This window comes from Stenella coeruleoalba, assembly GCF_951394435.1.
Source record: "Stenella coeruleoalba genome assembly, chromosome: 16".
Taxonomy (NCBI): Eukaryota; Metazoa; Chordata; class Mammalia; order Artiodactyla; family Delphinidae; genus Stenella; species Stenella coeruleoalba.
In genome coordinates this window covers 63,212,726-63,238,575 of record NC_137162.1, presented here as the reverse complement: position 1 = coordinate 63,238,575, position 25,850 = coordinate 63,212,726, and the positions used below count along the sequence as shown (strand labels likewise).

General features: G+C 38.3%; 1 protein-coding gene across 3 annotated transcripts in view; it reads left to right on the top strand.

Annotated features, from left to right (window-relative positions):
• Positions 1-205: 205 nt before the first annotated feature.
• The window catches only part of CCAR1 (cell division cycle and apoptosis regulator 1), a 55,812-nt gene continuing 30,167 nt past the window's right edge, over positions 206-25,850 (top strand). Inside the window, exons 1-10 of one of the 3 annotated variants that reach the window (XM_079899203.1) lie at positions 206-309; positions 1,658-1,783; positions 12,684-12,856; positions 13,272-13,316; positions 15,653-15,685; positions 18,157-18,350; positions 20,364-20,478; positions 20,575-20,767; positions 23,357-23,486; positions 23,744-23,905. In XM_079899203.1, the coding sequence (XP_079755329.1) occupies positions 1,711-1,783; positions 12,684-12,856; positions 13,272-13,316; positions 15,653-15,685; positions 18,157-18,350; positions 20,364-20,478; positions 20,575-20,767; positions 23,357-23,486; positions 23,744-23,905 (1,118 nt within the window). In that variant the 5' untranslated portion in view covers positions 206-309; positions 1,658-1,710. Of the gene's footprint in view, positions 310-411; positions 588-632; positions 1,199-1,657; positions 1,784-12,683; positions 12,857-13,271; positions 13,317-15,652; positions 15,686-18,156; positions 18,351-20,363; positions 20,479-20,574; positions 20,768-23,356; positions 23,487-23,743; positions 23,906-25,850 lie in introns of those variants that run through there. The other 2 variants (XM_079899201.1, XM_079899202.1) reach the window with 2 other exon arrangements.

Genomic DNA, 25,850 nt, shown 5'->3' with positions numbered 1-25,850 from the left:
GTGAATCATACGTTAAAAGAATTTCATCTCATCTCAATTATTTAAAAAAGTTAGCAGATGCCACTGGATATATCCATTCTCCCAAATACTTGTACAAAAAAAAAAAAAGCGAAAAAACACAAAATGGCGGAAGCCTTTTCGGATCACGTGACCGCCGATTCCTTTCCTTCCCACACTCAGGGAAGCCTTTTCCTTTGAGCTTGCGCAGAGACATAGGCTCATTATTATGCGAGGCCAAGGTAACCCTTCTTAGGCGCGCTCTAGTTCTAGCTGCGTAGTATGAGGGGTGAGCGCCTTGAAGTCTCGCTGGTAAGCGCGCACGTAGAACGCAGGCCCGTAAGCGCCGTTCCTCGGAGAGATAGGGAGGGGGGGAGAGGCGCGGAGGAAAAGGGGGAAGTTGGCGCATGCGCGTAAGGCTGACGGGTTTGAAATGGCTTCGGTGTTAGCCGGGACCGGGTTCAGGTGAAGGTCTGGTCCTCGCGGTTGGAGCGGCCGGCGGCTGAGCCGGGGTGCTTAACGTCCAGTCGGATCCGCGGAAGGGCTGGGAGCGACCGATTTGGTAGCACGGCGTCCGTAGGCCGGCGACGGTGGGCCTCTCGTGGGACTGGGACGGGAGGGACACGGTCCCTTTTGTGCGGGTCGGAGCAGGCCCCGCGCGGCCGGCCCCTCCCCCACCGCCTCGCTTTTTTCCGGCGGCCCCTCGGGTGTCCCCGGCGACCATCAGCCTCATCCTCGGCCTGGCGGCCTCGAAGGAACTGCTGACCGCCGTCCCTAGCTCTCGAGCCGCTGAGGCTTTAGCCTCCTGGGCTGCGGTCCGGGACGTCGGGGCCGCTCACGGGGGCACGGCTTTTGGGGGATGGAGGCCTTCTCCGCCCCGCCGGGGGCTTAAGGGAATCAGGGCTCTCGGTATCCCCCTCTTGGCGTTCACCTTGGCTCGTGGGACGGAGGTTTCCGCCTCCCCTGGTCTGCGGCCCGCGAGGAGCTAGGGCTGGAGGAAGATGGGTGGCAGAGCTCTGGCCTCTCCGAGGAGTGGGGGGAAAGGGAGTGCGCGGGCTGAGATCTTCGCCTCTTCTGGCTTGATTTTGGGTGGAGGGGTCTTCGCGATGGTTCTTTAAGGGGCAGCCATTATTTCAGCTGTCTTTCCCCTCGAGGGAGGGGAGAGAAAAGGAGCCCCCCAGTTCCTTCCCTGCTCTAGAAAGTAAGAAGATGTTCGTTATTTAAATGATATTCTTGAATCCCCTTATTCGGTGTCTCGTCCCAGCTTCCGTTATTGGTTTCTCCACTTTCAGCCCCCAGCTCATTGCCAAAAGAAACACGCAGGCTATATTTCTTTTGAACGTAAGGCTGTGTACTTTTTATTGTTAAGAATTGGATAGAAAACAACAGATGGTATTCTCTTTAAATGTGACAGTTTGTAGTCGCAGAAGGAAGTGCCTTTCTTGTAAGTCTACCCCAAATGTCATATATTGAAATTGGGTACTTTCGGTGAACTACTTGATGTGAAATGTTTTTCCTGCATATCGGACGTTCATATGCCCCTTGTTAAATAACTTGGCCTACAAAGATGTCCTTGACAAATTGAACATTTCTTTAAAATAATACTTTTGTGATATTTGTAGTTTGGTTGAACTTTAACCTGTGGATCCTTTCTTAATAGATCGCTGCTATAGAAGACAAACAAGTGAAGGTTTTCTCCCTCCCCCTTTTATCATGGCTCAGTTTGGAGGACAGAAGAATCCGCCATGGGCTACTCAGTTTACAGCCACTGCGGTATCTCAGCCAGGTCAGTCGTCTTCTGAACACATGTACTGTAGATGTATGTCGGGTTGGAGATAAAACTATGTGAATTAGGCTATGCATGATATTGTAAAAAAGTTTGCAAATGCTGTATGTTTTAAGCTTATCTGTGAAGCTTCTTTTAAAAATTCATGGACCAACTATCAAAATATGTTTTACACAGCAGTTTGGACAGTTATATATAGTTTTTCAAACATTAAATTGATTAATTGGTTTAATTATGTTAGAGGTTCCTCATTTGTCATGTTAAGGTGTCAGTATTCATAAGTTATACTTAAAAATAAATGTATTAATCCATACTTTATAAAAACTATACATGACTGGTTTTCAGTTATTTGAATTTAAAGTAGAAACACCAGCTCTAAAGAATTTATCAAGCAAAGGAAAATGATAAATAGATGTAAAAGGAGCAAATGAATATTTACATTTTCAAAATAAAGTCAACAAAAAGTCATTTTCAAAATAAAGTAACAAAATATGTCATTGAAAGTGTTTGTTTCCATATTTCTTCCCATTGCTCTTAGGAAGACTTTTTTTTTTTTTTTTTTTTTTTTTTTTTTTACTGTTTCTTGACTTATGGTTTGAAAATTAAAGCAAGTTTCCTAAGGAGTTTACAGAATGAAATTTTGGGTTTCTTTGAGTACCCAGAAAAGTTTCACCTTATTCTGTTAATTTGAATATATTTTTATTTATGACATACCTGGTACTAGTTCTTTGCTGCATTTTACTTAAAATTTTGTTATTTGAGGTCAGTTGCAGAGACAATGTGATCGTCTAACTTCGGTGTTCTAAATATGATGGACATGATTATCTTGTTATATAGGTGACCTTTCTCTTTTTCTATTAATTAATTAATTAATTAATTTTGGGCTGCGGTGGGTCTTCGTTGCTGCGCACAGGCTTTCTCTAGTTGCGGCGAGCAGGGGCTACTCTTTGTTGTGGTGCGCGGGCTTCTCATTGCGGTGGCTTCTCTCGTTGCGGAGCACAGGCTCTAGGCGCGCAGGCTTCAGTAGTTGGAGCTCGCGGGCTCTGGAGTGCAGGCTCAGTAGATGTGGCGCACGGGCTTATTTGCTCCGCAGCATGTGGGATCTTCCTAGACCAGGGCTCAATCCAGTGTCCCCTGCATCGGCAGGTGGATTCTTAACCACTGTGCCACGAGGGAAGTCCCGGTGACCTTTCTCTTTAAGGAAATGGATGTATTAGGGTTTTTATTTTAATTACTCTTGATTTGAGGGGTTAAATGATCAACAGTTACTTCTGCAGACAACTGAAAATAATATGAAATAATAGTTAAAGATTATGTTTATTCAGATCTAAATATTTCTCCTCTGTGTTAAATAGTGGGGAACCTGATAATGACTTAGTTTTTTAAATAAATTTATTTATTAATTTATTTATTTTTTGGCTGCGTTGGGTCTTCGTTGCTGTGCGTGGACTTTCTCTAGTTGTGTCGAGCGGGGGCTACTCTTCCTTGCGGTGTGTGGGCTTCTCATTGCGGTGGCTTCTCGTTGCGGAGCACGGGCTCTAGGCGCGCAGGCTTCAGTAGTTGCAGCACGTGGCTCGGTAGTTGTGGCTCGTGGGCTCTAGAGCACACGGTCAGTAGTTGTGGCACACGGGCTTAGTTGCTCCACGGCATATGGGATCTTCCCAGGCCAGGGCTCGAACCCATGTCTCCTGCATTGGCAGGAGGACTCTTAACCACTGCCACCAGGGAAGTCCCAATGACTTAGTTTTGTTGAAACAGGAATTATTAGCAGCTACTTTGTGTCCAGAAACAAGTGCTGTGTACTGGTATTTTGGTAAACTAAGCATGTTTACCTGTTTTTTTCTGCATATAATTTGTTTTAATTTCGTACCAGTATTGTTCCAGTAGAATAGCTGTTATGGTGGAATTCTATTGTCTGTAGCTCTTAACATTTGTATTATAATTACTTAAATGTATACTATACTGTTTGTTTTTAAAACTTCTATTTTTTTTTAATAAGTTTATTTATTTATTTTTGGCTGAGTTGGGTCCTTGTTGCTGCGCATGGGCTTTCTCTAGTTGCAGCAAGCGGGGGTTCTTCTTCGTTGTGGTGCGTGGGCTTCTCGTTGCCATGGCTTCTCTTGTTGCGGAGCACGGGCTCTAGGCATGCGGGCTTAGTTGTTCCGCAGCATGTGGGATCTTCCCGGACCAGGGCTCGAACCTGTGTCCCCTGCATTGGCAGGCGGATTCTTAACTGCTGCACCACCAGGGAAGCTCAACAGTTTCTATTTGTGCTGTAGGAAATTATTTATGGATTTTCTGGGACCTGTCATTAATCACAGTTCTTCAAAATCTGATATATATTGTTTTTTTTTTTAATAAAATCTGATATTTTATTGATACATTATGACTTCAGTAACTAGGCAAGTGTTTTGTTAGCTTCTGTGCTTAGTTTTCTTACAAAAATCCTGGAGTAGTTTCTAAGTGGAATTCTATTGACAATGTTTTTATTAAAATATTTAATTTTTAGGTGCTATATTTTGAGCTGTTTCCTGAAAGCCTGATATAATATTTTCTAACCTTCATTTTCAAGTCTTTGTGACTAATCATTATCTTATTAGAGTTGATTCTCAGAGCCAAGCTAATTTCTATCAAAGTTGAATTTTTTTCAACTCTAAGGCAATTAGAATTTTGTTTACACCTTAAAAACCTTATAGTTTTATTTACACCTCATTTCAATGGAGAACATTTTAGCCTAAGTATATAATGCCTTAAGTTTTCTCCTGGCAGCTTCAACTACAATTTGAGAAAAGATTTCAGCAAAGAGCATTAAAAGGACTTAATCTGGGTAATAGTATAGCTACCTGTTTTATTCTAGTTAAAAAAAAAAAAAAATATATATATATATGCATGCCAGATATATTAGTATCAGAGGTCAATATCATAAATCAAATAATCACGCAACAGAAAAAGGTTAACTGAATAATTCAGTTCAAATGAAATATTTTGATCTTTGTGGCTATGTATCTGACTCATTTTCTCCTGAAAGCAATATAAAAAATTACTACTGTTTCCTTTTTGTATATAACTTAAGGTGGTTTTGTTCAGTTAATGGCTTTGCTATTCCATTTTCTAGCAAGGTTATCTTGCATTTGTACTAACTCTGAAAATTCTCAGCTAACAGTGATTTGAAAATTTCAGTGCATTCACACAGGTGACGTATTTAAAATAAGATTAAAAACTTCAGTAAAAGCATGCACGCTAGCACTTTATTGCTGAAATCTGTCATAAAGTCCAAGATCAGTATTTGAATTGTTTCTGATTAATTTTAATGCTGAGTCTGTTCAATTAAGGAGTTAGTAATTTCTACATGTCTGTCATTTAATTTTCTTTTCCTTTATTTCCCGTATTCAAACATATATCAAACCTTGACTTTTTCCCCCCTTGAAAATGCCTCGAATATATTTCTCTATTTTACATTTAGGCCCTTTGCACTTTACATGTAGATAACCGCATCAGCTTTCTCTTGCTTGCAGATCTTATGCCAAAGTCTCTCACCTAACTTTCAGGCCCTTCCATACCTTTCCCAAAGCTTTATATGATTTACCGTAAATCATTCACTTAAGTCAGGATGCTCTTTTCCCCATGTATCACTTAGTCATACTCTATATTTATTATCCTCTATTAAGTTCTCACTGCTTTTATTTGCTTTCCTCTTTTACTGGATATGTTGCTTATTATTTCTCCCCCAGCTCCAGTGTGTCTGTCAGATATGATATTCCTAAAGCATAATTTCTATCTAAATTACTGAACTTTCCAAAGCTGAATGGGCCCTGAACTAGATTCTGTCTCAGTTCTTTTTTCTAACAGATGAAGAATTTGAGGCCCAGAAAAGTGAAGAAATTTGTTTATCAACAGAAGGTCACAGAAGAGTCCAATGTTAGGACCTCAAAATAGTGGTTATTGTTTCTTCCATTACTCTGTTCTTTTATTCATCCTCAAAAATATCTTCAAGGACTTTTAGAATACAGTTCAAACTCCTTGAGATGGTATTCAGGATCTTCTGTATTTCCAGCCTCATTTCTCATATCTCCTACACTGAAATACTTCTTTTTAAATATCTACCCTCTTTTCTATCTCCTAGCTGAAGTGCTGTATTACATATTCAATGACAGTCATAATTGGGACCAGAGCTTTAAGGTTTGAAAGCTTAACAGTTTTCTGTCGTGTAAAGGGACATTGAGAGAGAGAGCTGGCAAATCACTGACTGAATCTTTAAATATCCCGTAGATTAATTATAGTGACTTAGGAGTATCTTCAGTATATTTGACTCAAAATATTTGCATGTGTATATGTACATAATTGCAACAGTATTAAAATGTTTGGGTGGATTTAGCCAATTCAGACCTATTTTCTCACCCATTTCTTTGACCATTTGTAAGATGACTACATTCTGGCTATAGACAAAAAAAAATGAACTAGTTCCGGAGTTAAGATCATAGTGCTATGTGGTACTTTAACACAGGTGACTGAGGCTAATACTATTGTTTTAAATGTGACTTCATTTAAAATTGTTTTATACGAATTTTATTTTATTTTATTAGTTTATTTATTTTGGCTGTGCCATGCGACTTAAGGGATCTTAGTTCCCTGACCAGGGATCGAACTCGGACCCATGGCAATGAAAGCACCCAGTACTAACCTGGACTGCTAGGGAATTCCCTATACAAATTTTTTTTTTTAATTAAAAAATTTTATTTATTTTTGGCTGTGCCATGCAGCATGTGGGATCTTAGTTCCCTGACCAGGGATGGAACCTGCACCCCCTGCATTGGAAGCATGGAGTCTTGACCCCTGGACTGCCAGGGAAGTCTCCCCTGTACAAATTTTAAAGGTCACACTTCATTTAAAGTTATTACAAAATATTGGTTATATTTCCTGTGCTGTACTATATGTCCTTGTTAGCTTATCTTACACTCAGTAGTTTGTACCTCCCGCTCCCCCACCCCAATCTTACCCATCCCTGCCTTCTCCCCACTGGTAACCACTAGTTTGTTCTCTGTATCTGTGAACCTGCTTTTTTGTTATAATCACTGGTTTGTTGTATTCTTTAGATTTCACAGGTAAGTGATATCGTATAGTATTTGTCTTTCTTCTGTCTGACTTACTTCACTTAGCATAATGCCTTCCACGTCCATCCATATTGCTGCATATGGCAAGATTTCATTCTTTTTTATGGCTGAGTAGTATTCTATTGTATATGTATACCCCATATCTTCTTTATCCATTCATTTGTTGATGAACACTAAAGACGCTTCCGTAAAATATGACTTCATTTTTTCTACCTCTTTAATCTGGCCCACTGGTTGTCTTTTAAAACCCCTGTCTCTTGAGTCAGAAGTTCAAATTGTTAAACTGCAAGATTCATGATCCTTTTCAAACAAATAATAGCTGATGTACTATGTATACTTATATTCGTTATCTCTTGATAGAGCTGGATATTTCCAACTCATTTGGTAGAAAAAGAAGATTGCAGGAATTCCCTGGCTGTCCAGTGGTTAGGATGCGGCGCTTTGCCCACTTTCATTGCCGGGGCCCAGGTTTGATCCCTGGTAAGGGAACTAAGATCTTGCAAGCCAGCATGGCCAAAAAGATTGCTATTGGTGTGGGCTTAACTCTTGTTAAACACTACTAGTGCTATGTAACAAGAAACTGTCTCCAAAACATTGTTCTAAGAGTAAAAAAAAAAAAATGCACAGAAATCTGTTAAGGTTAAGCCTCATTGTTAGTACATATTTTCTCCCTTATCCTCTGAGCTTGCCTTATTTGTGCTCTCATCCAGTGAGAGCTGCATCAACATACCAAACCAGTGAGTGCCCGTCTCTCTATCCTTAGTTGAGTGTGCAACTCATGTTTATGCATTTGTGGCTTCTCTTGCACTATGTGTTTTATGAATAATTTTGGTCTATTATAGCTGAAAATGTATTGGAAGTAACATTGAAAGTTGGAATATTAACTTTGGGTGATACAAAACTCGTTGAAAGAAATGGAGTTGAAAACTAGGTAGATATCTGAGGCATTCAAGGATGGAAGAAATCATGACGTTACAAATAGTGTCTTTAACTTCCTGGGAGGGTTGACCAACATACTTGAGTAGTAGCTAGAAGAGATTATGGCCAGGATCACTAGTCATCACTTCCATGGGACTTCAAGAGAGTGGAAGAGCTGTTGTCTGCCAGGCTATTAATCTTTATAGAGACTCCCATATAACACTGACTTATTTAAGGCTTTGCCTCTTCTTTATAGAACAGTTCTCTCCACTAAGTAGAATTTTCTGTGATGATGAATATATTCTGTGTCTTCATTATCTAATATGGTAGCCACTAGCCACATGTAGCTCTTGAGCCCTTGAAATGTGGTTAATGTGACTGAGGGACTGAGTTTCTAATTTTATTTACTTTTCACTAATTTAAATTGAAATAACCATATATGGCTGGTGGCTAGTGTATTGAACAGTGCGGTTAGTATAGAAGATTACAACATTTAGAATATGTTATATTTAAAATACTATTTTGTGCCTTAATTTTTTTTAATATGCCCATGACTTATTTATTTTACAACTGGAAGTTTGTACCTTTGACTCCCTTAATTTCTTATTCTTAATGCCTTAATTTCTAATTCTTAAAAAGTAATGAGTATTTCCAGTTATTTGGGTACGTTATGGGCTTAGAATAGTACCTCAAAAGCAATAGCAATGCCTTGACCAGTGAGTTGTCTGATTGTAAGAAAGTTATCTATCTGTTCATGAGGGCATCAAAAGTTTTGAATTTCTATGAAATCTAATCTTTAAAGATCACTTTTTAGGAAGGATGTTGAGTTGAAGATGACACTTAGGAGACTTGTTCACTTGGTTTAAAACTTGGGTTTATACGTGTTTTAGTAAATCCACAAGTTATAAAGAGAATCCCCCACGTCTTTATGTTGTTTTTCTTTCCATACAGTGTAAGATTGCTTTTGAACATATATTGATATATGGAAATTTCGAAGAATAAAGCATTGCTTGACCAGTGCCTTAAAAAAATTTTGCAAAAGATGAAAAAAATGAAGTTTCTCGGATTAGCTTGAGTTTTTTTTTTGTTTTTTATTATTTTATTTGTTTTTATTTTTTATTTATTTATGTAAATTTATTTATTTATTTTTGGCTGCATTGGGTCTTCGTCGCTGTGTGCGGGCTTTCTCTGGTTGCGGCGAGCAGGGGTTACTCTTCGTTGCGGTGCTTGGGCTTCTCATTGCAGTGCCTTCTCTTCTTGCGGAGCACAGGCTCTAGGCATGTGGGCTCAGTAGTTGCAGCACGCAGGCTCTAGAGAACAGGCTCAGTAGTTGTGGCGCACGGTCTTAGTTGCTCCGTGGCATGTGGGATCTTCCCAGACCGGGGCTCGAACCGTGCCCCCTGCATTGGCAGGCGATTCTTAACCATTGTGCCACCAGGGAAGTCCCAGAGATTTTTTGTTTTTTTAGCCTAAGGTTGCTTCTAAGTAGTTTTTTTTTTAATTGAAGTATAGCTGATTTACAGTGTTGTGTTAGTTTCAAGTGTACAGCAAAGTGATTCAGTTATGCATATGTGTATATATATATATATATGAGGTTTTGAATTTTATTATTTCAGAAGGATCACCCATCTTAGTAAAGATGGATAATACATCTTAGGTATAAGGGTAATAAGGATTTTTAAATTTGTGAGTTTGATAAGATCAAGGAACAACAGACGGGACAGGTTTCTCTTATGTGTTTTAATGGTGTGTTCACTGGTATTCAGTATGTCATAACTACTAGTATGTCATAAAATGAAAGCTTTAGTCATATGAAACTGATTTTACATTTTAGAAAATAATATATTTTACATTTGTCCTTAAAGCTTTAAGGAAACTTACCCCTTAGATTTACTTATTAACCTCTGGTAGCCTTTGGTCATTTAGGGCTCATTTCATAGGTTTGTCTGTGGAAGTATTGTTACATAGTTATAAGTATATCTGTTTCAGATGGGCCATGAGACCTTCAACAATCATATTGAATCAGGTACAGATAAATGAACAGACTGTTCCAATCTGGGTAATTGGAAAAAAATCTCCAACTGATAAGTGTTAGGCCACTTATGGAGAGAGAAAGATTAAGTCAGAGATTCATACCTTTGTACTTTGTAAGTATAGAATTATCTTACAGAATATTGATTATAGAAATTCACAAGAAGAGTGGAGAATGCTATGAACAGGTATTCAAGGATACCTTCTTACATAGCCACAAAAAAGAGGAGCATTAATAAATTTTAATGAAATGTACTTTATTGAGGTTAAAATCGCAAAGGTAAATGATTTTAAAGAGAGCTACATTATACAGACATATAAAAGCCACAACCACATGCACAGTGATTTCACAAAATTTGAATTAACTAGCTAGTAGTGTGCAGCAACTACTACAATGTCAATTTCCTTCCCATAAAGTTCTCCTACCAATCAGTCTGCTTTGTAGTTTCTAATTCATCACATTGACTGTCAGCAGTGGAAAAGAGATTGTGGATATCAGCTATCATCCCACTTACTAAATGCTGTGTAGGAAAAAAAGAGCTCTTTCTGAGATATTAGCCCTGAGCCCTTCTGTGGCAGCTATCAGTACTTTCCAGTGTTCTGGAAATTGGTACCAGCAGATCTGAGGTCAGAGCTCAGGTGGGTGAAGGAGATGCATGCGGATATGGTACTTGAATCACAAGATGTTACTTTTGTCAAGTGCAGAACATCCCAATCTAAGAATTTTAAATACTAATAATTTTTCCTAGGTTCTTTCCCTGTCTTGTGTTTACAAGAGAATTTTGCTTCTGTTATCCTAAAACAGTGGTTCTTAACCTTTTTTGGGTCCGTTATCCTTTTGAAAATCTGATGAAAGCTTTGGACTTTCTTGTCTGTAATTTTACACACAGTTTCAGAAGGTTAACAGGAACTACTGGTTAGAACCTGTGCCCTAGTTTCATTACCATTATCTCCATTCTCACTGCAGTTAACTTCATTTTGAATTTACGTTGGTGTTAAGACATTCCTCATTTCTTTCTATTTAAATTAACTTTGTTAGTCTTGGTTTCTCCTTTCTGCCCATCTGTGGCGTCTGACTTACCTTAAAAACAAGAGAGATCTAGAAAAATGATACAGATGAACTTATTTGCAAAGCAGAAATAGAGACACAGAGGTAGAGAACAGACATATCGGGGCAGGGGGATAGGGATGAATTGGGATATTGGGATTGACATATATGTACTACTATGTATAAAATAGGTAACTAATGAGAACCTACTGTAGCTCAGGGAACTCTACTCAGTGCTCTGTGGTGACCTAAATGGGAAGGAAATCCAAAAAAGAGGGGATATATGTATACGTATAGCTGATTCACTTTGCTGTGCAACAGAAACTAACACAACATTGTAAAGCAGCTGTACTCCAATAAAAATTTAAGAAGCAAAAACAAGGCTTCCCTGGTGGCTCAGTGGTTGAGAGTCCGCCTGCCGATGCAGGGGACATGGGTTCGTGCCCGGGTCCGGGAAGATCCCACATGCTGCGGAGCGGCTGGGCCCGTGAGCCATGGCCACTGAGCCTGCGCGTCCAGAGCCTGTGCTCCGCAATGGGAGAGGCCACAGCAGTGAGAGGCCTGCGTACCGCAAAAAAAAAAAAAGGGAATAAGAGATTAATGTTGTAAGGGTCTAGAATTGTGTATTCAGGACACTCAGTAGGTTTTTTTCCCCACCTTAGATTCTTTTTTTTTTTCCTCAACCTTTTTTAATTTTTAAAAATCAGTGTTTTAGCAGGGGATAATTTGTAATTTATATTAATTCCAAACATGATTTCTGGGATTTGTTTGTTTATTTTTGCCTAAGTTGGTTGGTTGGTTTTACTTTTGAGTAGAATTAACCTGGACTCTTAAACAACTGATTGATGATGAACCTCACACTTCTAAAGATTTTCTGGTAGATTCTAGACTAGGTGCTTTGGTTAATTCATTAATGATTTCTATTCTTTTCCTGTAAGGCACAATCTGTTCTTTCTGTAGGGTTATTAACTTAGTAGCTATAGAGCAGCATTTTTTTTAGTTATTCTCAGATATAAGCAAGATGCTTTGGAAAATGGAGTGTTACATGAGCAAATATTGCTTTTATGGCGACCTCTTTGAGATTCACAATGCTTAGTGGCATATTAAAGGTTCTGAGCATTCCTGCAGTAAAAATATGTGCTTATTAATTCACTGTTTTCTAAACTTTTTAAACCTTGAACCCCTTTTTCCCAAACTTTAATGTCCCAGGAAGCTAGTCGTTACTCTAGGAGATACAGTTTGGGGAAGTGCGGTGCTAGACTGCTGTTTAGTGCTTTGTGTTTTTAAACTGTTCCTATTGTCTGTTTCCTAGTTTTACAGTTCTTTAATAGAGTAGAAGTACATGAAAATTCTCTCCAGTAGGATGTTTTAAGGGTGGGTCACTTCCAGCAGCGCTGCCCTTAATGTATGATTCTAATCTGCTTGAAGATAATACATTCTAGATTAGTAAAATAAGATGGTTTATTTTCTGCTTTTCTTACTAAAAATATTTCTCAAGGGTACTTTAGCCACTTGGTCTAGGTAAGGTTGGTTGGGTTCATTCTGTAGTTTAATTTTATAGATTAATGTTTTCTTATATCTGTCATGACTTGAGCATATATTTAATATAAAGCCATTGGAATCTGAGGTGGGGCATGAATCATTTAAATTCAACAAGCATTAGTAAAATTTTTCTTTAGGTTTTTACTAAGCAATGACAGACTGTAATTCATTACTAAGCACTCATTGAAAATTCCTGGACAGGATCCAAATAATCTTGATTTTTTTCCCCCTCTTTCTAATCTCATTTTAGCTGCATTGGGTGTTCAGCAGCCATCACTCCTTGGAGCATCTCCTACCATTTACACACAGCAAACTGCATTGGCAGCAGCAGGCCTTACTACACAAACCCCAGCAAACTATCAGTTAACTCAAACTGCAGCATTGCAGCAACAAGCTGCAGCTGCAGCAGCAGCATTGCAACAGGTGAATCTTTAATAGGTTTTAATATGTGACATGCAGAACTTTCAAATCTGAGTAGCTAGGGTAGGTACCTTCACATTTTAAAGAATGAATAGTTGTGGGGTTCTATTATGCTTATTGTTTTATTCTGGTGATAAAAATTCTTTATGCCCAGGACATACAGAGAGATGTAGTTGCATAGTCAAAATTCTTAAGTTCTTGTATCTTAATTATTTGAGTAAAATTCCATTCTTGATGAATCCCAAAGTATAAGTAATCATTATTTTGTTTATTTTAGATGAAGTGTAGATGTTCCAGAAAATTTCTTTTTAGTTTAATTCTGGTTATGTATTTGAATGTATATATATATATGTATATGGCTTTTTGAGAATGACTAAAACTAATGTCCATATTTTTCTTTAAAAAATCTTTTTTCCAGCAATATTCACAACCTCAGCAGGCCTTGTATAGTGTGCAACAACAGGTTAGTTTATATTTTCCATGTTAAAAACTGATTTTTAAAAAGTCATTTGTTCCAACTGAATTTTTGTAGATTTTATTTCCCATCAGTAACCTTAATGTGTGATTTGAATTCTTTTGGGGTGGAGGAAATGTGGTAGGTAAAACGGAATGTCTCCAAGGGAGAGGAGGACAGGAGAGAGGTCCTGAAGACTCAAATCCTCATCTAGTAGCCAGTCCTTGTCACATGTTTCTAAGAAAGCATGCAGAAGAATCTGGAAAGAATCACTCTATTAATGAGTCTTTGGCCTAGTACTCTTATTTGAAACCTCTAGCCCTACTGTGCTGTACTGGACCACATGTGAAAATGAAAAGCTCCTTTTTCCCATTTGAAGCTAAACCGTAGACAGACCTTTGGCTTTCAGCCTGTATTTATTTAAAACAATGGAACCCTGCCTTTTTTTCCCCTAATGAAATTGTGTATTGAAACCTAATATATAAAATATAAAAATAGTGTTGAAAATGGGAGGAAGCCTCCCCTTGTAGTTCTCACCCCTATTCCCAAGGCACATTTGAACAATTTGAAAACTCCTTACTTCGACTAAAAGTTTCTTTGGCTCCTTTTCCCTAAGCTTATACTCTAATCGTATTCTTCAAGGGTTATTATATCTGGGATGGTAGAAAGAGGTAACAAAGTGAACCCAAGGAGAAGCATATCAAGCAAAGAAGAGTTTGACTTGCTCAAATCTAGATGGGTTCCAGTCTAAGCACCCATTCTAGGTTTTCCAGGGTTAAGAGGTAGTCTTTGTCCCTTCCCAGTGCCATTAAGGAAGCTTCAGGAAAGTATAGCAGTCAGGAGAGGAAAAGGGGATACAAGAGACAAGGACCAAAAACTTGGATCCAGAGACACTGTGGAGAAACAAGAGGCTTCTCAATCCATTAACCCTTGTCCCTAGATCCATGCCCCAATTTCATCCTTGCCTGTTAGGTTTCAGAAGCATTTCATTTGCCCTGAAGATTATAGTATCCCACTAATAATTGCTTTAAACTTCTAAAAAATTGATAAGAGATTGGGGTCCAAGTTGGCTATCTTGTTTTCAGATACCCTTAGACTTATTTTAGTACTGTTAGGAAATACATTATTAAAGCCTGTGTTTTATTTTGAACCACATGAAAATGGCAATACTCAAATGTTCTTGCCCTAAAAAAATGCCATTATTCATCCATTCTTAACTTACAGAAAAATGGAAATTTGATAGATTTAACCTTTAATACATGTCGACCTAGGTAAACAGTGTTTTGAATTAGAATGTCATATAGATTGTTTTCTCCTAGCTTATTTTTAAGTCTGACAAAGATTTATTGGGAAGCTTATTAGTCATAGTAAATAAGAAGTCATGAACAGAAGAACTGTGATCTTCAGATTCTGCCATTGGGCTTAAAACACTAGTTAGAAGCTAATAAGCATTAAGGATGTCTCAAGAGAAATCTTACCTAAGTCCAAATCTTACCCTGACCAGGATATCCACAAACACAGAAATGATGCCCATGTTCTCAGACTGCTTACCTGGGCAGTAGGAAAAAAGACCTTTTCCTCAAGCTATTAAGCATCATCAGGAGATTCCTGCTCTTCTAGCTGTAACCATGGGACACTAGTGCATGATAGACAACTCCAAGCTGGGCAGCTTGAAAAGAATGCTGAAGGATGACAGGGAGCAAGCAGGGATAAGTATTTCTTTGGAGACCCTCCTGATGGTTAATACAGACACAGTCCTGAGGCTTCAGAAAGTTTACTTCTGTTCCAGAGTTTTAAAATTTCCCCCTTCCCACCAATTCCTTTTGCTTTCTGGTAATGTTATACTTTGCTATTGCCAGAGAAACTATGTCAGGGTGTATGGTCCTTTATGGTCCCCATACCTTTGGCAAGTCTGACTGTAAGGACTGCTTCTCATATTAGAGGGATATATATGAATTGGACAGTGAGTAATATTTTTGATACAGGTAGCTTACGGATGATATTGAATCATTTCTGTAGCATGGTAATTAATATGGGGCAGAAGTAGAAATTTACCCCTCTAGGGACTTGTGGGGTTTTTTGGTGGGTGTTATTCCTCTGAAATAACAAAAAAAAAAATTCTTTATCATTATTGAATGAGTTAGTTATATTTAAAGTCTGCAGTTGTTAAAAATAGTTGTAGGAAACCTTATACCTAATGACCTCTGTTACTTTTCACATATTTCTTAATTAGAAATAAAGTACTTATTTAATAGGAATTTTTCCTTTTGTAAAACATCTGTGAAACAGCAGTTCTGATTGATTCTTTTATCTTTACTGCTTTTGTTTGTTTTTCCTGTTTTTAGTTGCAGCAACCTCAGCAGACCCTGTTAACACAGGTTAGTTTGGCATTACTTTATTTCTTATGAATATCTGAATGAAAAGTAGACCAAAGTTTTATTCCTGTTCTAGGTTTTCTTTCAGGGTTTTTTTTTTTTTTTTTTTAATATATTTATTTATTTATTTATCTGGCTGTGCCGGGTCTTAGTTGCGGCATGCCGCGTGCGGAATCTTCGTTGTGACATGAGGGATCTTTACTTGCAGCATGCGGTCTCTTAGTTGTGGCATATGGGATCTAGTTTCCTAACCAGAGATCGAACCCTGGGCCCCCTTCATTGGGAGCGCAGAGTCTTAACCACTGGACCACCAGGGAACTCCCTCTTTCAAGGTTTAAAGATGAATATTTGTTGGATTCATGTAATAGTTTTAGCAATATAATGTTAAATAAAGATGGAAAACATGTTTTTGTTTTTTCTTTTATGCTGTTTGATTGCTGTTCCTGCTGTGATCTAGTTTGAATAAATATGAGGTCTTATTTTAAATTTAATACTGATTTTGGCTTTTACATTTTCTTTGTAGCTAGTATTTTTAAGAATGTTTTTGTACATGTTATATCTTTTCTACTTTGACCTTAGGAGGTGAGTTATTGTGTTGCATTATCAGCTTGATTTTTCAGCAACATTAAAAAGTTTGTCAACTTTCGATATGTAATGCTACTTTAGGCTTTGTGGACCACTTACAGTCTATGTTGCTTTTTTTTTTTTCTTTTTAAACAATTCTTTAAAAGTGTAAAAACTGGGAATTCCCTGGTACTCCAGTGGTTAGGACTCTGTGCTTTCACTGCCAAGGGCCTGGGTTCGATCCCTGGTCGGGGGACTAAGATCCCGCAAGCCACACGCCGCAACCTAAAAAGAAAAAAAAAAAGTGTAAAAACGACCCTTGGCTTGTAAGTTTGTGTAAAGATGATAAACTGTGGGCTGGATTTGGCCCGTGGGTTGTGGTTCACTGACCCCTGGTGTATGCAACTGTTAAAAAGAAAGCAGAACTTCTAATAGTAACTGGAGACAGTGATTGCCCCATGGATAGGGAACTAGGTAGCTAAGGAACAGGAATAGGTGAAAAGCTTTTTACTGTATAACCTTTTGTACCTGTATAGTCTTGAACCTGTTAGTTACTTTAAAAAAATAAAGTATACTTCAGTTGAGAAATAAACCTCACTTTGTATTTATTAAAGAACCAAAATTGGGACTTTGCTGGTGGTCCAGTGGTTAAGACTCTGTGCTTCCACTGCAAGGGGTGTGAGTTTGATCCCTGGTCAGGGAGCTAAGATCCCACATGCTGCACAACCAAAAAAAAAAAAAAGAACTAAAATTGATGAACACCTACGTCCTATTTTCAATCTCCAATAGTAGGATTTTCAGACTGAATAGAAAAGCTGTAAAAGTTAGTCTTTGCTTAGAATAACACTTCCCAAAGTGTGCCCATAAAGCATTAGTGTCTTGTCTTATTATGTTAAAGAAACTTTGTGAGAAAATTTTGTGGCTACAGTTTAAGAAATGCTGAGTTCCTTTAATATATATATAGGACTTAACTTTTTTTTTTAATTGTAGAACTTAGAGACTTGCTTTATTGGGCAGGTGTAAAACGAATTATGGAATTCATTTGAGTTGAAGAATCAGATGATCCTTTCTTTTTAATGGTTTTATTTCTGTTTACATACAGAAGTTTTAATCAGTAATATGTTGTTATTCATGTTTGATTATGTCAGAAGAGACCAATGAAAGTGTTACCTTTCCTCCCAGTTTGAGATATAATTGACATATAACATTGTATTAGTATAAGGTGTACAGCATGATTTAATAATACATATATATTGTGAGATGATTTCCACAGTCAGTTTAGTTAACGTGCATCACCTCTTGTAAGTGAACTTCTTTTTTCTTCTGATGAGAACTTTCAAGATCTACTCTCTTAGCAAGTTTCAAATGTAGGATACAGTATTGTTAACCGTAATCACCATCCTGTACGTTACATCCCCACTGGAAGTTTGTACTTTTCAACCACCTTCACCCATTTCCCCCACCACACCCCCTCCTCTGGCAGCCACCAATCTGTTTTCTGTTTTTATGAATTCTTTGTTTTTTTTAGGATCCACATATAAGTGAGATCATATATATATTTGTCTTTCTCTGACTTATTTCAATTATCTAGGACTTTCCTGAGTCTTTGTTATGCCATTATGGATTTTGAATTTCTAAGAGGGGGCTAGAGTATGCGGTGTTTTTTTAACTCATTGCACTGTGGTGACTTTTTCCTGAAACGTCCTGGGGAAACTTTCATCTGAGGGAACTTAATCATGAAATCGATCAAAAATAACGTAATTTTTCAGACTTGATTTTCATCTTCAAGGTGTACGTATGTGTTTTCTAACTTCAAATTGTTTTTAGCATTTTGAGCTATTTTTAACTAGTTTTAAGTTCTAGACTGCTTCATATCATTACCTTAATTTGGTGTTGATTTTGTTTTATAGCCGGCTGTCGGACTGCCTACAAGCCTTAGCTTGTCAACTCCTCAACCAGCAGCTCAGATAACTGTATCATATCCAACACCAAGGTCCAGTCAGCAACAGACACAACCTCAGAAACAGCGTGTTTTTACAGGGGTGGTTACAAAACTACACGATACATTTGGATTTGTGGATGAAGATGTATTCTTTCAGCTTAGGTAAACTTCATTAGGTGTTGACAAATGCCTTCTTGTATTTAGCATTAAGTATATTGATAAGACACCTACTTAACTGTGGCATGGAATTATGGTTTAGCTCTAATTTTCTGCTTTAATCATTCAACCTGTACCTGTGACATTTTTTAAAATTAATTAATTAATTTAGGCTGCATTGGGTCTTCGTTGCTGCACATGGGCTTTCTCTAGTTGTGGCGAGCAGGGGGCTACTCTTCGTTGTGGTGCGTGGGCTTCTCATTGCGGTGGCTTCTCTTGGTGTGGAGCACAGGCTCTAGGCACACGGGCTCAGTAGTTGTGGCTCGCGGGCTCTAGAGCGCAGGCTCAGTAGCTGTGGCGCGCGGGCTTAGTTGCTCTGTGGCATGTGGGATCTTCCCAGACCAGGGCTCAAACCCATGTCCCCTGCACTGGCAGGCAGATTCTTAACCACTGTGCGAGCAGGGAAAGTCCCCTGTGACATTTTTTGATGGAGAATGTGACTGAAGATATCTTTTTATCATTGAACAAAGTAGTCATCATGAATTCTTTATAAATGTTTTGTAGGAGTGAGTTTACATTTCTAGCTATTCATGAGCAGACTTACAGTGAGATTAAAAATTGAAGGGGTTGGGCTTCCCTGGTGGCGCAGTGGTTGGGGGTCCGCCTGCCGGTTGAGGGGACGCAGGTTTGTGCCCCGGTCCGGGAGGATCTCACATGCCGCAGAGCGGCTGGGCCCGTGGGCCGTGGCTGCTGGGCCTGCGCGTCCTGAGCCTGTGCTCCGCAGCGGGAGAGGCCACGGCGGTGAGAGGCCCGCGTACCGCAAAAAAAAAAAAAAAAAAAAAAAAAAAAAATGAAGGGGCTTCCCAGGTGACGCAGAGGTTGAGAGTCCGCCTGCCAATGCAGGGGACACGGGTTCGTGCCCCGGTCCGGGAAGATCCCACATGCCGCAGAGCGGCTGGGCCCGTGAGCCATGGCCGCTGAGCCTGCACGTCCGGAGCCTGTGCTCCGCAATGGGAGAGGCCACGACAGTGAGAGGCCCGCGTACCGCAAAAAAAAAAAAAAAAAAAAAAAAATTGAAATAGTCATGTGCCTTTTAAAATTTAATCTTTTGTTTGACATATCTAATGACATGTATGTAAAATATTTTAGTTGAAAAAATGATAGGATTAAATGACTTGGGCTTCCCTGGTGGCACAGTGGTTAAGAATCCACCTGCCAATGCAGGGGACACGGGTTCGAGCCCTGGTCCGGGAAGATCCCACGTGCCGTGGAGCAACTAAGCCCATGCACCACAACTACTGAGCCTGTGCTCTACAGCCCACAATCCACAACTACTGAGCCCATGTGCCACAGCTACTGAAGCCTGCGCACCTAGAGCCTGTGCTCTGCAATAAGAGAAGCCACGACAGTGAGAAGCCCGCACACCGCAACTAGAGAAAGCCCACGCCCAGCAACGAAAACCCAACGCAGCCAAAAATAAAATTAATTAATTAATTAAATAAATTTATTTTAAAAAACAGAATAAATGACTAATCAATGGATTTGAAATAGTATTTTGTTAGTGTTGTGATGGTTGCAGGAAATATATATTTCCTTAGTTATTTCAAATGTATTTCTAATTAGCTTCCTTAGAAATACTTTGGGAAATTAAGTTTAATTACTATATAAGCTTTTTCTGTACAAGTGGGTCTCCTGTTTTCCATCTTTTCTGCATTTCTCTCTTTCCAAAGCCCGAGGCAAATCTTACTCTTGGGTTATAAAAGAAAGTGCTTTAGAGGGAGGGACACACTATTAGGAGGATACAGGGTAGAAAATTATCTCTTACACTTGAAACGGTTTATAAAGCAAGGTTGAAACACGATCAGTTCTAAAAATAAGTCTAGGAGGTATGTCTATTTTTTAAAAGAGCTTTTTAGGCTTCCATTTCTGGTATAGTTTACTTTAAAATGCTAAATATATAAATCTTTTTTGGAGGAATCTCTTCTAATTGTGTTCGTATTTACCTTAATTTTTTTTTAGCGCTGTCAAAGGGAAAACCCCCCAAGCGGGTGACAGAGTATTGGTTGAAGCTACGTATAATCCCAATATGCCTTTTAAATGGAATGCACAAAGAATTCAAACACTACCAAATCAGGTATATAAAATAGGTATTATGAAAACTTGGTGGTTGGGTCTTCCAATTTACAAAGATTTTTCTTTTTAAAAATTTTTTTTCTTTATTTTTGTTAAGAATCAGTCGCAAACCCAACCTTTACTGAAGACTCCTCCTGCCGTACTTCAGCCAATTGCACCACAGACGACATTTGGTGTTCAGGCTCAGCCCCAGCCCCAGTCACTGCTGCAGGCACAGATTTCAGCAGCCTCTATTACACCACTATTGCAGACACAGCCCCAGCCTTTATTACAGCAGCCACAGCAGAAAGGTATTACATGCAATGTATCTTTTCCTTTTAGGGTTCAGACTAACACACAAATGTTCGGTTATTGAAATAATGAGAGTATGGTATTAATTACAAAAAAGGCAGGAACTTCCAGAATACTTGAAAGGAAACTTAAATATCTTGTGTTAAGCACTTCTACTTGTATAGCAATTTGGAAGTGTTTTATTTTATTTCTCTTATTCAAAGACGTACTCTTTGTGAACTTAAATATCAAAACTAATAATCCCCTGTCCCCCTATTGGCATCTTATCATTTACAGAAGAAAATGTTTTGAGTCTTATTTTCTTAATGAACATAACATTTTATATACATGTAGAATCTGGTGGCAGCACTTTACTCATTGAACCATAGTGCATCAAATAAATGAGCTGTGTTTTATTTTTTTCTTTTTATTTTTTTAAATAAATTTATTTATGGCTGCGTTGGGTCTTCGTTGCTGCCCACAGGATTCTCTAGTTGCGGAGAGTGGGGGCTACTCTTCGTGGTGGTGCGCGAGCTTCTCATCGTGGTGGCTTCTCTTTGTTGTGGAGCACGGGCTCTAGGCACATGGGCTTCAGCAGTTTGGGCTCGCGGGCTCTAGAGTGCAGGCTCAGTAGTTGTGGCGCACGGGCTTAGTTGCTCCGCGGCATGTGGGATCTTCCCAGACCAGGGCTGGAACCCGTGTCCCCTGCATTGGCAGGCGGATTCTTAACCACTGCGCCACCAGGGAAGTCCCTGAGCTGTGTGCGGGTTTTTTTTTTGTTGTTGTTGTTTTTAATTTATTTATTTTTGGCTGCATTGGGTCTTTGTTGCTGCACGCGGGTTTCTCCCTAGCTGTGGCAAGTAGGGGCTGCTCTTCATTGCGGTGCACAGGCTTCTCATTGCATTGGCTGCTCTTGTTGCGGAGCACGGGCTCTAGGCATGCAGGCTTCAGTAGTTGTGGCACGCGGGCTCTAGAGCGCATGCCCAGTAGTTGTGGCGCATGAGCTTAACTGCTGCGTGGCGTGTGGGATCTTCCCGGACCAGGGCTCAAACCCGTTTCCCCTGCATTGGCAGTTTGATTCTTAACCACTGCACCACCAGGGAAGCCCTGAGCTGTGTTTTAAATTTTCTTTTGCAAATTGATAATTTGAAACTCTGTACGTTTTCTTATCAAAATAATATTAAAAATGATAGCCTGGACTTTAGCAGAAGTCTGCTTAATTGGTATTTTTTTAAAATGTAATTGTGGCATTTTCTCTTATCATAAATTGACACAAATATAGCAAAGTTACAAAACAGATTTCAGTGTAATGAGCTATTAAAATGAGCACGCGTGTAATCACTACTTGTTAACTATTTTTCTTTTTTAATAGTTTTACTCTTAAGTATGCATGTTCATAAATATACTTTAGTTTTGTTTGTTTTTGAATTTTACATAATGTGTGATTCCACCTATAGAATCTTTTCTGTAAGACTTTTGTTCAACATTATGTTTTAAAGTTTTTCATATTTATTCCATGTGGCTCTAGTTTCTTTGTTTTCATTATTGCACAATATTCCATTGTATGACTATTGTACAATATTCCATTGTATGAATATTGTACAGTTTATATGTTTTTCTTTGCTAAACGTTTGGACTGTTTCTAGTTTTTGTTTTCTGAAAACACTGCTGTGAGTGGTCATAATGCAAGCATTATGACATTTCACCCCTGTTTATATTAAGCATGCCTTTCCTAAAAGAGAATCCTTTCCTATATTACCAAAATCTACTGTCACGTCTAAGAAGAAGCATTTAGATACCCTGTTTATATTCAGACCTCCCCAGTTGTCTCCGAAATGTCTTTTAAAAAGGTTGTTTTTTGTTTCCTAAACGAAAAGGTAGTCAAGTTTCATGTGTTGTATCTGGTTATGTTTCTTTAGTCTTTTTTATTCCAAAATGGTTTCCCACTTTTTGTTTCTTCGTTTATAACATTGACTTTTTAAGAAATTGGTCTAGTTGACTTGTAGATTCTTTCGGAATGTTGTGTTCTGGATTTGTCTTGATTCCTTATTTTATTTTCACCTTGTTTCTCATTCTGCCATATAAACTATAAACTAGAAGTTAAGTCTAAAGGCTTTTGGCAAGACTACATTATAGGTGATGTTTTCTAATTCATACTGCATCATACTAGAAGGCACGTGTAGTTAGATTCTTCTACTGTTATTGATGTTAAATTTGATTACTTGGTCAAGTGGTGGCCGTAGCTCTCTCCATTATAGAGGTTCTTTTTCTTTGTGTGGATAATGTCTGGATGATACTTTGGTGTTCTGCGAATGTCTTGTTGTATAGCGGTCTTTGGTTTAATATCTGTAGGTCAGAGATTGGCAAACTACACCTCTTGGATTTGGTCTGTGGCCTGGTTTTCTATGGTCCCTGAGCTAAAAATGGTTTTTACATTTTTAAACAATTATTTTAAAATATACAAATATGCAGATGGTCTCTACCATTTACCATTTATGGGTCACAAAACCTAAAATATTAGCCAAATTTTTCTGTATAAAATTTGACCAAGTAATGCTTTTGAGCTTCATTTAAATAAATTAAAACATCTTTTTCTGTGTCTTTTAAAGCTGGTTTATTGCAACCTCCTGTCCGTATAGTTTCACAGCCACAACCAGCACGAAGGTTAGATCCACCATCCAGATTTTCAGGAAGAAATGACAGAGGGGATCAAGTGCCCAACAGAAAAGATGACCGAAGGTATGTTTTTAAAAGTATACTTTTGATGGTGGTGATGGTTGCACAGTGTGAATGCACTTAATGCCACTGAACTGTATACTTCAAAATGGTTAAAATGGTAAGTTTATTATATTATTTATATTTTACCACAATTTTCAAAAAGTTATTAAAAATGTATACTGTGGATTTTTGCTTATATTACCTGTGACATTTATTTCACTAAAGAACTCTTCAGTAATGCCAGAAATAATAGTAATTTTAGAAAAATTTGCTTTAAGTCGTGAAAGGGAGAGAGAAAGACGTAGATCCAGAGAAAGATCTCCTCAGAGAAAACGTTCCCGGGAGAGATCTCCTCGAAGAGAGAGAGAACGGTCACCTCGGAGAGTTCGACGTGTTGTTCCACGTTACACAGTTCAGTTTTCAAAGTTTTCTTTAGATTGGTAAGTTCTTTTTTTCCCCATTGTTTTCTTAAATTACTAATTTCATAATTTTGTGTAATTTGGAGGAATGTGATACATTGAGAGATATTTTTCTTACAACTTTCATTTCCTGACATTTGGTGCTCTTAGTTATATAAGGGCAGAAATGCATTTGAAGTAGCATTTTAGTTGCAAGAGTGCATTATTTTCATACACTCATTAAAGATACCAGCCACTGAAAAAGGCAGCCCCTCTGTAATGGAGTAGTTCCTTAAAGGTAAAATTATTTAAGATTCAGATTTATTGATAACTTTACTAAGGGCTTACATAGTTCATTATGTATGATGAAGTAATGATACAGTAGTAACCAATTATTTTAAGTTAGCTGTGGCCATGTAGTATAATAGAAACACAGGTCTACATATATACTCACAAGACACGTAACATAAACACATATGTGTGTATACATCAATACATTTTTTAGCCTTTGAAATCAGAGGTCAGTAGAAAGTTACCAAGAATTTCTGAGCTTCACTTGTGAAATGGAACTTATATCAACTAGCAGAATTATTGTGAGGTTGAGTTGATTTCATGTATCTAAAGCACTTATAACCCAGTGTATGGCAGTTGTAGATACTCAGTGGTGGTTGGGATGTGGTGACCAACTAGGTAATAGCTGGAAAATCCTAATTCATGTAGAGGCAAATTGGTAAATGACTAATTTGCTCTAATGGAGAGGAAGAATCATCTAAAGGTCTTGGGGCTGGCAATTGTGTGTAAGATAAATTAATAGATGGAAAAAACAAATTTACAGTAAAATAAGAAAAATGAATCATTAATAGTGTTTAAAGCTGTTCGGCATAGGAACAAATAACTGTGCGCAGTGTCTTGAGAGGGTATTGCTGCATTTCAGCAAAGTATAATAATTAATATTCATAATACTGGCCTACAAAAGTTAAAATTTCTATTTATTCAGTTCTAGATTGAGTAAATCAGTGTAGTATTTAAGCTACTCAGTGCCCAAAAAAATCTTGCTTGATGACTTTGCTTAATTGTTAATGTAGTAGATGTTCATTTACTCTTGCATGTGGTCAAATCATCAACTATTCTTAATTTTTACTAGTTTTCTTGTTATCCCTGTTTACTTGTATACTTAAAAAATATCTTGTCTGCATATTTCAGAGAAATTCATTGGAAACAAAACCACTTCTCCAGCCCCAGAAATATTAACTAGAGCAGCTCTGCTTTTAAACTCATCTGTTCCCAGTCTAGAATGCTATTCTGGGAGGAGCTGATACTTAGGATATAAATTGAGCAGCTGTCTTTCTCCTTCCAAGTTAAATCTTCACAGTTTCACTTCATTACTTTTTTGCTGTACGCGGGCCTCTCACTGTTGTGGCCTCTCCCGTCGCAGAGCACAGGCTCCGGACACGCAGGCTCAGTGGCCATGGCTCACAGGCCCAGCTACTCTGCGGCATGTGGGATCTTCCCGGACCGGGGAACGAACCCGTGTCCCCTGCATCGGCAAGTGGACTCCCAACCACTGTGCCACTAGGGAAGCCCCATTCTATATTTCTTATTTTTAGGTTTCACATAAAAAGACATCCCTGTAGATACATTAGTTCATATTACGTACTCTTGCCTTTAGTTGTCATTTGAAAGGACGGTGTAGTTATCTTTTCATCTTACAGACTATTGGTGTTTTCCACTCTTCATTATGCTTTTAACAGAAATCTCTTGGCCTATTAACCAGATTGATTTACTTTTGAGTTTCTCTCCTTTAAAAGCTCTGTTTCTTAGGAAAAAGTAAATCGTCCTTTAAAAAAAAAAATTCATTATGCCAGATTTAAAAGGCAAGAAACTTATCCTCTCTTTACATAGTAAATAATCAGGTATGGATCTTAATCATTAGATAGAGAGGTATGGAGATGTGGATAATCCAAAAAACGTTTGGGTTTTGTTTTCA